Source organism: Ptychodera flava, chromosome 14 (assembly GCF_041260155.1).
Source record: "Ptychodera flava strain L36383 chromosome 14, AS_Pfla_20210202, whole genome shotgun sequence".
NCBI lineage: Eukaryota > Metazoa > Hemichordata > Enteropneusta > Ptychoderidae > Ptychodera > Ptychodera flava.
In genome coordinates, this window is record NC_091941.1 from 10,833,240 (window position 1) to 10,844,063 (window position 10,824).

The following is a 10,824-nucleotide window of genomic DNA, read 5'->3' on the forward strand; positions in this document are numbered from 1 at the left end:
ATACGCAGTGGTAGAAGCTCTGGACAGGGAAAACAATTATTGTGTGGTACAAAGTACATAGTTATTGAAAAGTGTATATCTGAACCAACGACTTTGCATCATTGTATCAAGGTATCATATCCTTTAACTGCCTGACATCTCACACCTAGATCACCATAACATACCATATCTCCAACAAATGTTACTCATATTATTATAACTTCTATGACTGTCCATTATCTATACTCTAGTCCTCATTTCGAACTTAAAACCATGCAGTTTTGTGAAACTATATACTTTTGACTTGATAACGATGGCTACGAGCTAAAGTGACGAAACTAAGCAAATGATCTATGCACAACTGATTTTGTGTTTTTGTTAATAGTTCTATTAATTCACTACAATAACAATTTCATTAACACATTTTTGGCCAATCATGATTAGTAAAGGCAAGTTTATCATATTATCCAAGCTTCATGATAGAATATACTTCCTTGTTATGTGAACAATATATTGTACCACTTTTATCTTTTCCAGATTGACAGACTCACACACAAAAGCAACACATTGTGTCTATCATAAGAAGTTGATCTGAGAAATGAGAGAAAAACTCGATCTTCTGGCTGTTCGACTATTAAAAATTTCAAACAAGATCAGCAATAGCAGTACTATCATTTCAGTCTTCTACATTGACATCTGATCAGATCTTTACGATATTAGCCAATCAATTTTAGAACAATCACAGATTTCTTTGTTTTTTGTGGAGGTTTTTGTCTGACTTTGTAACACAAAGTTCAAGCACACCAACAAACAAACAGGAGTGACACATCAAGGGCTCCCTTCATAAACAATGAGGTCAAGATCAAGGTCACACACACTGAATTAAGTTTGTAGTCTGATCCTTTTCCAATCTTTCTCTTCATTCCTGGATAGAACTGACTTCTACCTTAGGCAATGTTATCAAAGAATAACTCCTTTATTCATACATAATCATGGTAACACTGAGATTTATTGCAGTAAATCCAAAACTTTAAAAAACTTTGATTTGACTTAAAAACTTAAAAAAAGTTTGATCTGACTTGGAAGACAAAGTTCTGATTTAGAAGACATAGTTTTAGTAAAGTATTGATGCATTCAAGAATTGTATGGAATGAGACAGCTGAAACACTTTTAAAGATTTCTCTGATGGAAACGCTAATTTCAATGGTGACATACAGAAACAAAATAACCAGCATGTTTTTCAAATTAAATGATGGTTAGCTACTTGATGCAACCACAAGGGAAGAAAAATTATGTTTAATTATTTCAAAATCTGAGTATATAATTCAAATTCATGAAGTGCATGATCTGAGGTGTAGATTCTTGATCCGTTCAACACTAATTCCCTTTAAACAGATCCACAATCACCATTGATAACAGTGGATTTGGGCCAAACCATGGTGGTAAAAGGGTTGAACACTACTCATTTGCATGTTTTGCATCAATGTCACGAGACAAGAAGAGAAAGATGAAATCACAACAGATGCATTTTCACTATCAATTCACAATATTTGTCAAATTAATATCATAACTAACATAAATCTATCTCTGTCCTGGTTTGTAACGATAAATTGAAAACAAAATTAGAAACTGACAGCACATCATGTTGAGGCAATGACTGTAAATGACAGTGACTGGAGATTCTGATTATAAGGCACCTCATTGAGAAATGAACTTCTTGGCTTTTGCATTCTTGTATATATCTTGGACTTGAAGGACAGATTTCAATCCTGTGTACGGTTAAAATGATTTAACAGCAATAAAAAAGCACACCCACTCAACAAGTCTCTGTGGAAAACATACCTCTCTCATAAAAAGTCTCTTCTTTTGAATGGAACATGTAACTCCGTACAGTATATTTTTGGCTCTTGGGTTAAATTTGTCATGTAGGTCTCATCTGTTTTGAGAACCTTGAAGACACTCAATAAGAGCAACCTGTTTCCATTTGCTGTGTCATATATTTTCATCATAGATGTTCTATCAGTAACATGTCAAACAGGCATTAGCATAGATTTTCTATGAGAGACGGTATTTGTGTTTCCCCTAGACCACTTCAATGAGTGAAAATATTTCTTCTCACAATGTACAATATATAGCGTACAATGTTCAATATTTTGATTTTCATTGAGGTACATTATTATTGCAACTAATACAGAACAGAGCTTTGACAGTGGTTTCCATCGTGAAAACATGGCAGAAAAACATCTTCATGAACATTTACTCTTGACAGTCAGCCTTTCTGAGATAATACATAAATGGAATTTTGTAAATCTGAAATGTAAAACATGCTATATCTGTTGTATAAAGATGTATTTATCAAAAGACTTAAAATATTCCAGGAGTAAAATAACATATGCCATTAAATCAATGATGAACAGCAAACTTCAAACAAATGATTTGAAATCAAGGTACATGCACTGATCAACTATATCTCAAAATACTTATCCAGTTTGGATTTTGAATACAGTCACGAAGACATCATCATGAATTGGTTTGCTCAGTCAGTTATTTTGAATAATTGATCGAGCTAAAAACTTAGTACAATCAACTTGATTAAAATCTTCTGAACGCCTGAGATAACTTTATTGCCAAAAAGATTATATAAAAATACAAGTTTTCACCACTTAATGTCAATTGATAAAATTTTCTGACTGTAAAATTTTTTAAAAAGCCTGTTTACAAAATTACGTGGAGAAGTGAATGGATTGAGATTACAGGAAAAAGGACAAACTACTCTATCAGAAATCAGAACATATGTTATTGCCGGCCACAGGTGGCTGGTACGACAATAGCTCCATTCCACATCTGGCTGAAAAACTGTGTCACTGTACAGTACAAAAGTGAGAATGTTAAACATGTCCTTAAAAGCGCTTGTTTTCTGTGATAGTTAAAAAATACAGGACATCACTTACAACCTGGTTTGATTGGCAGTACTGAAAAAATAGAAACATCGTGTTTTATCCTGAGAATGGCGTTTCTATCCAAGTTTTTCTGATGGAATAAACCCCTGTTTGGTGGTCATACAGAAAATGCCCTGAAGGGAGCAATTATTGAGTCATCTGCAATTATGTACATGTTCAGATGCACTTTGCATGCACATTGACAATAGTGTCAGCTGTCACAGATAAGACTGACAACTTGACATGTGTCATGCACTGACACATCTCTCTCTACCCCGAATGTACAATCGGTGGGATGACGACGCTCTCATTTAGCCAACATCTTTCTTCGTTGCCATAGCGTGGAATGTAAAATGAATGGTTGGCCATCTTGCAGTCAAAAACTTCAAACTCCTTAGTGATGCAGAGGGAGACTTGCTGTAAATAGCTGGTTTGGGTTGTCTGTGAAAGAAAACAAATAAAAAACAATAAACACATTTATTCTTATGCTTTCCCTAGAAATGTGGTTTGTTAACCTTAGAAAGATTCAAGTAACATAAGTATGGCCAGTTAAAGTTGGATAAACATCAATAGATCCAAGATATGAAGTTTTGTACTGATGTCTGCTGTTAAAACATTTGAAAATTTATTTTCCTTTTTCTTACAGTATGGGTATATTTAATCAAATGCGAAGGTAAATTGTCTGAAGCATTTTCAAGGATAAATTTATCAGAGAATACCTTACCATTGGGCGAATATTAAAGAAAAACTATATAAGCAAATAAAACTATGAACAAACAAATAAAAACTCAGATGTCTTTGATGTTATGAACGAGAAATACCAATGTTCATTCTTTAAGTCACCGATTGATAACGCCATCCTTGACAGTATTGATAAATTGCACTGGAAAGCTTAGAAGTAGGACAGATTTGCACATTTCAATTAATTTTTGCAGGTGCTCAGGATAATGGAGTGATGATGATTGAGTCAGGAATAAATAAACTACAGATTATAAAATAGATTCATTGATCCATACAGTATATTAAAATCTCTGTTTTGTCCAATAAAGTACTTTTCAGCAAATATGATATAAGACTACTAAGGTACTGCTTTAGAAAATAGGTTGTTCAGTAGCACATTTGATGTTGTGAAATGAAACAAAATATTTTGGCATGAAAGAGAACCAGCAATATGTGTGATCACACACACATTTGATCATTCCCACGTACAAAGGTCACGACAAGCAATGAATGACCAACACCACATACAGCATTACAATGTGATACAATGAGACTTACATGGTTGTAATAGCAAGTAAGCTCAGCCGGCGATCCGAAGGTATTTGTAAATGCTTTCATCACATCATTGTATGAATAGGACTTTGTGAGGGAAGGTGCGATTCCATTACTTGACAATGCTCTGTTGGAAGGAAAAAGTAAATAATTCCCTAATTTTGAGGTTTCAAAATGTCCAAAGAGGAACAAATTCAATCATCTATAGAAATTTAGTCATTTATCAGACAAATTGTTAGCCCTTTCCAGTTTGTTGTTTTAATATTTTATTAATGTCAGATTCAAAGATTGTTAAGTATTACCGTCTTCCCCATTATGGTCAACCTGAAGATGTGAACAGTCCACAGCATCTGCCTCATTTTCAATCCTAAATTTCTCAACATGGCCTCCAAGAAGGATCAATGGTCCATAGTCTTACATTTAATATTTCAGATCCAACAAAACACGGAAAGGAATTTACCAATAACATAGTCACATACATGGTAAGAGTGATCATCTCTACTTTTTAGAGTCAAACTTTATCGACACCTTACGGTGACAAAATGAAAAGCCAGATATTTGTAACAGCTAATGGAATTTTCTGTTCATGTTTGATATCACTTACTTTAAAAAGTCAAGTTTATGGTAGAGTTTCAGGCCAGCTGAGAAGAACTTATATTCTGTGTCTATAGCTTCCAAATCAGTTCCACATGTTCCGTGTTTGTCCCACTCATGCTCCCTGCAATGTTTGAAAAACTTTAAGTTAAGCTGTAAATGCAACCATACAATACTATGGAGCTCCAATGATTCCTGAAATTCCTTACTGGAGTAGCTATGGTACAACAAATAACCTAGCGATGGAATCAAAGGCAAGCTTGCTCACACTGTTGATATAATTGAAATCCACCCTTTGGGAAATGGTTTGGCTTTCTGAACCCATCTGCTTGATATTTTAACACTGGTACAAAACAACAGGCATTGAATTCAATTTGATCTCTGATAAGTCAAACAATTCAAACTTCTTATGCTTAACAGTCAACAACTTCAGATTGTATATACTAATTTTTACACAGTTCATTATCATTTCATGATGTGAAATGTCATTTAAATACATGGTTTTGTTATTTATTATTTCACGCTTTAAAAATTCCAATTAGGTGATGACTTTGCACTTACCAAAATGACTCAAGTTTTGAATCCGTGAAGAGGTTTGGCCAGTAGACTTCCATCTGTGGCTGGATGTCCTGACAATTGAATAACATATGTCACTCATAACATCAACTGCTTGCAACAGAAATAATGTGTGATTTCATGAAGGCCATATCACTTGATTGAAGTTGAAAATTTAAATCTGGACAAGTAACACGTTTTATTGCTATTTAAAATAGTGACGTACCATGGAAAGAACCCTGTCAGTCACATGTGACATACAATGAAACTGCAGGGCATGAGGACAAAAGATTTGCTTGCTATATTGGCTTGAGGGCAGTATTGAATAATCCTTCAGACAAATGCTAGTCTGGTTCCCTGACCAATTTCTGCAATTGGCTGTGCTGCTAGGGTCAGGTAAAGGCTATTGTAAGCATGGCTATCATTGGTCAATAGTTTACGTGTAGTGATTGTGTTGAATTTATTTCCAACTTGGAGCTACATTCGAATTTAGATTTTGTATGCTCATGCAGTCATTTTAGCTCCATAGTTTCTCCAGCCAAGCATCCTATGTCGACATTGAATGAAATACAAAAAATCACTTATTTTTTAATCATTGCCGTACATGCTAAAGGTCACCTGGTCACCTGGTCACGTCTGAGAATAAATCATGGACGATAATCATCATTTCACCGCTAAATATAGAAGAACAGAATCGGCTACCTAAACCTGAAGTCGTGCAAACAACTTCAACATTCGATGTTTCATAATCTAATTTCCAAGCTTGCCACTGTACAGATGTACTAATCACATGCCTTTGTCAGGTGACTGTGCTCAATAATATGCAGTCCAAATTCTGATCAAAACATTAGCTGTAAACACGTAAATGACAGATCGTTAAAAAAACAAATGACAACACTAACTTCAATCCCATGAGCACTTGAAGGGGACACTTAAGCAAAAGGAGTCTTGAAATGTAGGTGACTGATACAAAAACTTTGGAACTTGCAGTGTATACATGTAATTTATGAACTTGGCACTCACTTTTATCTCACTTAGATTGAAAGGCCATGAGGAATTGCAGTTATTTGGTCCTTCAGTTCCACTCTTGGTTGGCCTGGAAAATAAGTGTGCTCATTAAACAAATGATATCAGGTCTGGGCGGTGTCATTTAAAGAGGTCTGTTAATGGGTTTTTTTATCAGTGATTTTGTAACTCACATTTCAAAACCAGCAAACATCCGGTAGACATTAGAAACTGAAACAAACTATGGAAACTGGTTTCCATGCAGTGAGATAATTATTCAGTGTAAGCATATGAGAGCCCTTGAATAGTCTTTGACAAAGAGTACAAAGGAGAATTTTTCATAATTCAACATTTTGGATCTTAAAATCAATCTTTAAGGTGAAAAAAAAGGAATTAATCAAATACTAAAAATTACGAGGTGACCAGGAATGTCAAGCATACAGCACACTGTAATTGAGGATGTACAATGTACACTATATGTCGAAAGTGCATGCGACATTTATTAATGGGTACTGTGTACCGGTAACTGGAATGACACGGACATTGTTACTGACTGTACTGTAACACAACTTGAAGTCTTCAATACAATACATACCATAATCCATGAACCGTCCACGCAGTGACAGCTTTTGGAATGCTGCAGTTGTGTTCCTTAGGCACTTGCCACTGTAACATTGTGCAAAGGAAAACAAATGTTCATAATTTGAAATGGTGTCAATATTTTGTACTACTGGATCATGGTCGCTGATAAAACACTGGCATAAATGGCAGTACAGAGGTATTGGTGACTGACTGTGAGACATTTTTATATAAAGAAAAAACATTTTTGCGGAGCAGCTCTTCAACTTTACCTGGTTCTATATGAACTAAAAAAGTGGATCTTCATGGGAACAAATTCTATACAGATACTTTAGTTATTGTCAATGTGTACTTTAATTGATTTATTAAAATTCGAATGTCAAGACACAAATGTATTACTGGGGTACATGATGGGTATTATGATAAACTATATAGTGGCAAATCTCCATAGCACATGACTTTCTATTATAAACTAAAGGGATAAGGCTTGAGCGAGAATCTTTTAGGCTGTGACTGATTTTTACTACTGCTGACTGCAGGAAGTTCAAAGGTTATCCTAATTAACCCCTTGTATCCCATTTTTCTGTTTATAAGTCTGTCTTCCCTACTGGAAACAACGGTATGTACCAAAATCCAGTGCATAAAGCATTAAAGAGTCCAAGACACATTCTCTAAGTGTTCAAAGTCAGTATGATTTAATTTGAAGCATCAATTTCTTGGTGGAACAGTTTAATAACTGACAAGATAGGAAACACTTGGGTACAAAGTACAAGTCATGTAACAGGAAGTAAACTAGATATGTCGTGCAAATCGGCTCTAATCAAGTTCCAATTTTATTTTATGAGTCTGCAAGCTGCTATTCCTGTGCACTTCCTTATAAAATCCTGTTGTTTTTCTCTTTGTCAAAACTGCTAAAATGTTACGCAATCCAAGTGATGCAGGGACTATCCTGCTTAATCTTCAGTTATTTTAATACTAAACTGGCAAATATGACTATTTACTAACACAAAGCAAAACAGACTACTGAGAGAAAAAGTTGTGATGTTTGTGACTCAACTAAGTTAGTCACACTATAATAAATACAAAGTATTAGTCATATGTGGTTTACGGCCTGTATCCAATTGGTAAGAAATTCTGAAATCACAAGAGCTTCTACAAGCAAGTGAAGGGGCAATAGAAGTAGGAAAAATTGAATGAAATACCAAGTCAAATAACTTTAGCTATGTATATTCTTATCATCAAGATCACGAGCAAGGGCAGAGATGAGACATGACTGTACTGTTGTTTTATGTTGTATTATGTATCATTCATGAACTTACATCCGTACTGTCACATAACGTCTGTGGCCACTGTTGTGCAAATACAAAATAATCCCACTCACTCTCGGACCTAAAAAAATCAGAAACTAAAATGTTACAGAACAGAAGACCTTTGCGTTTTAGAGTTTGTGGCTGTGCCATGAACATGTCAGGGCCAAAACCTCTGGCCAAAGTTGATCAAATAAACATTTCAAGTAAGTCACATGCACACTAACCTTTCAAAAGAACAGTCCTGTGTAGAGTTAGAAACTGAAGTAGTTCTCAGGAATAGAATATCCAAGTGTGGGTTTAATATGGATTTTCATATTTTGAACCAATCAACTCACTACTTCACTGCTCTCATCTGTTACATACGATATTTGTCATTCTGAATGGCTTCCACTGGTCTCAAAATTTCAGAGACTCTATCTTGTCTTTGATTCTGGAAAACAACTTACTTTAGAGACACTGTGATACAGGCTCCACAGATGACAGCTATGACCATAGAAAATGACACTGGCAAGACATGACCTGCCATATTGTTTCACCTGTCCAGAAAAAGTAACGTACAATTATACACTAAAAGATGCAGATATATATATATATATATATATATATATATATATATATATATATATATATATATATATATATATATATATATATATATATATATATATATATAACACAAAAGTACTTCAAGTACAAAGTAATGATATCTGTTATTTAAGTTTCATGCATCCTGCAATCATCAGACAGAAGTGAAATATATATAACATATATATATATAATATATATATATATATATATATATATATATATATATATATATATATATTTACACATACACACACTTCATAATTTGCCTATTATAGTAAAATTGAGTATGTCACAGGAGGTACATAGATAAATTTGTAAATGTATGGTGAATATGAGTTAAAGTTGTCTTTTCATCAAAATTTAAATTCAAAATAGACATGACTTGATATGTTTTTGTTAAAGTGCAACATTGAACGAAAAAATAAGTTAAAACACGGTCCCTATATGGTTAAAATTTGTCGTGATCGGTAACGCACAATATGGTGAAACATCACTGACTAGCTGGCTTGAAAATAATGAAAATTTTAACCTGTATGATATGCCAAGGTCTCTCCAACCCCTGCACTGCGGCCGTACGTACGACACCGCAAAGTGTAGGTGGATCACTGGATGGAACGTATCACGCGTATTGTAGTATGCAGTAGAGTCTACTTACCGTGGAGAGTGGTTGGGTTGCTGTGATCAGGTGACAGTCTCGTGACTCATATACAGTCGGTTTGGATACGTCAAACACTTGGCATTGAAGTACCGCAACGAAAATGGACTTGAACGACTAACCCTGAAGTTCGGTGATCACGAAGTGAATCATTATCACGTGCTGTTACAGCGATAATATCGACACCTACATGTACGCCGCGCCCCTGTCAGACTGGCTGGGGGTGTAGGAAGTGGTACATATAACTTTAGCAATCCAAGCTTCGCGCTACTTCTCTGCACCAATGCCTGCAACACGCCCGTCTGGGGATGATTCATGCAAGTTGTTCTCGAGACTGCGCCTTCTGCGGCAAGGTCCTAACCTGCTAACTGGACTGAACATATTGAATTTGAATATAATAACATCGAGCACAAAGCTTGTCTGGTCCGGTTCCCTGACCCGTTTTCCCCGGTAGAGGGCGTGGGTCCCCTACCGGGGAAAACGAGTGTGTCGACATTGAAGAAAAAATTAATGCACTCCAATTAAAGTGGCTTATGAAACTATTTGAGAAAAATCCAGATAAGGGGACCCCTAAATGGGCCAGCTTATCAAAATATTTCATAGCGAGTTATGACAATAAACTTAATAGTGATTATCACTACCTGCATCTCAATTTCAAAGTCAACAACAAACGAACCCCAATGGTGTATGGGGATATGTTAAATACCTGGAAGTCACTTAGACTTACAAGAGTGAATCTGCCAACATCAAAACAGAATCTTCTTAGAGAAGTTCTGTGGTATAACGACAATATTAAGAATGAAGGAAGTGTCCTCTTTTATGACAAATGGTCAAAGAGTGGAATTTTAAGGCTTAGGGAAATTTGGAATGATGATAGAAATGACTGGCTTCAACAATGGGAAATAATTGCAAAAATTAGAGGAGGTACAAATAGACATGTGCAAGAGGAAATCAAAACAGAGTATGAAACACTCCTCAATGCTATTCCAGATTCCTGGAAACAAATCATTTCTTCAAACATCCAAAATGAAGAAAACTATGATATCTTAGACTTAGAGAATTATGGTCTGACAAAAAGTGAGGTCAAAACCAAGTCACTTTATTGGAAATTAGTTGATAAGAAATGGCATGCAGTCAGAGGTCAGATTGGTCAAAAATGGGCTGAGAATCTAAGTCTTACTGACAGTTACAAAGCTACTCTATTCAGCCGTCTTAATTCAACAGAAATTGTCAGCAATTCAGTAAATGATTTAAATTGGAAGATTTTCCATCGAGGCCTAGTCACAGGAAGCTTGGCCAAAACTTTCAATTTAAGTGATGGGAAATGCCATATTTGTGGCCAAGAAGA

General features: G+C 35.2%; 1 protein-coding gene across 2 annotated transcripts; it reads right to left on the reverse strand.

The window, feature by feature from the left end:
• Positions 1 to 969: 969 nt before the first annotated feature.
• LOC139149320 (ribonuclease Oy-like) lies at positions 970 to 9,932 on the reverse strand. 2 transcript variants are annotated; one of them, XM_070721031.1, is made up of 9 exons: positions 9,477 to 9,932; positions 8,680 to 8,769; positions 8,243 to 8,312; positions 6,940 to 7,010; positions 6,363 to 6,435; positions 5,346 to 5,413; positions 4,795 to 4,908; positions 4,197 to 4,317; positions 970 to 3,359 (listed from the first exon to the last, which is right to left on the reverse strand). In XM_070721031.1, exons 2-9 carry the CDS (start codon positions 8,757 to 8,759, stop codon positions 3,189 to 3,191), a joined length of 768 nt encoding a protein of 255 aa, XP_070577132.1. In that variant the 5' UTR covers positions 8,760 to 8,769; positions 9,477 to 9,932; the 3' UTR covers positions 970 to 3,188. The 2 variants fall into 2 exon arrangements, with proteins under 2 accessions (XP_070577132.1, XP_070577133.1); XM_070721032.1 differs by having other exon boundaries at positions 9,351 to 9,486.
• Between the last annotated feature and the right edge of the window lie 892 nt (positions 9,933 to 10,824).

Excerpts from the sequence above, each read along its gene's own strand:
- LOC139149320 (XM_070721031.1), bottom strand. The coding sequence starts at position 8,759 with ATGGCAGGTCATGTCTTGCCAGTGTCATTTTCTATGGTCATAGCTGTC. Across the intron at positions 5,414-6,362 it reads TCAATCTAAGTGAGATAAAA|GACATCCAGCCACAGATGGA; the intron begins GTGAGTGCCAAG and ends TTCAATTGTCAG. Across the intron at positions 3,360-4,196 it reads TTACTTGCTATTACAACCAT|ACAACCCAAACCAGCTATTT; the intron begins GTAAGTCTCATT and ends TTTCTTTCACAG.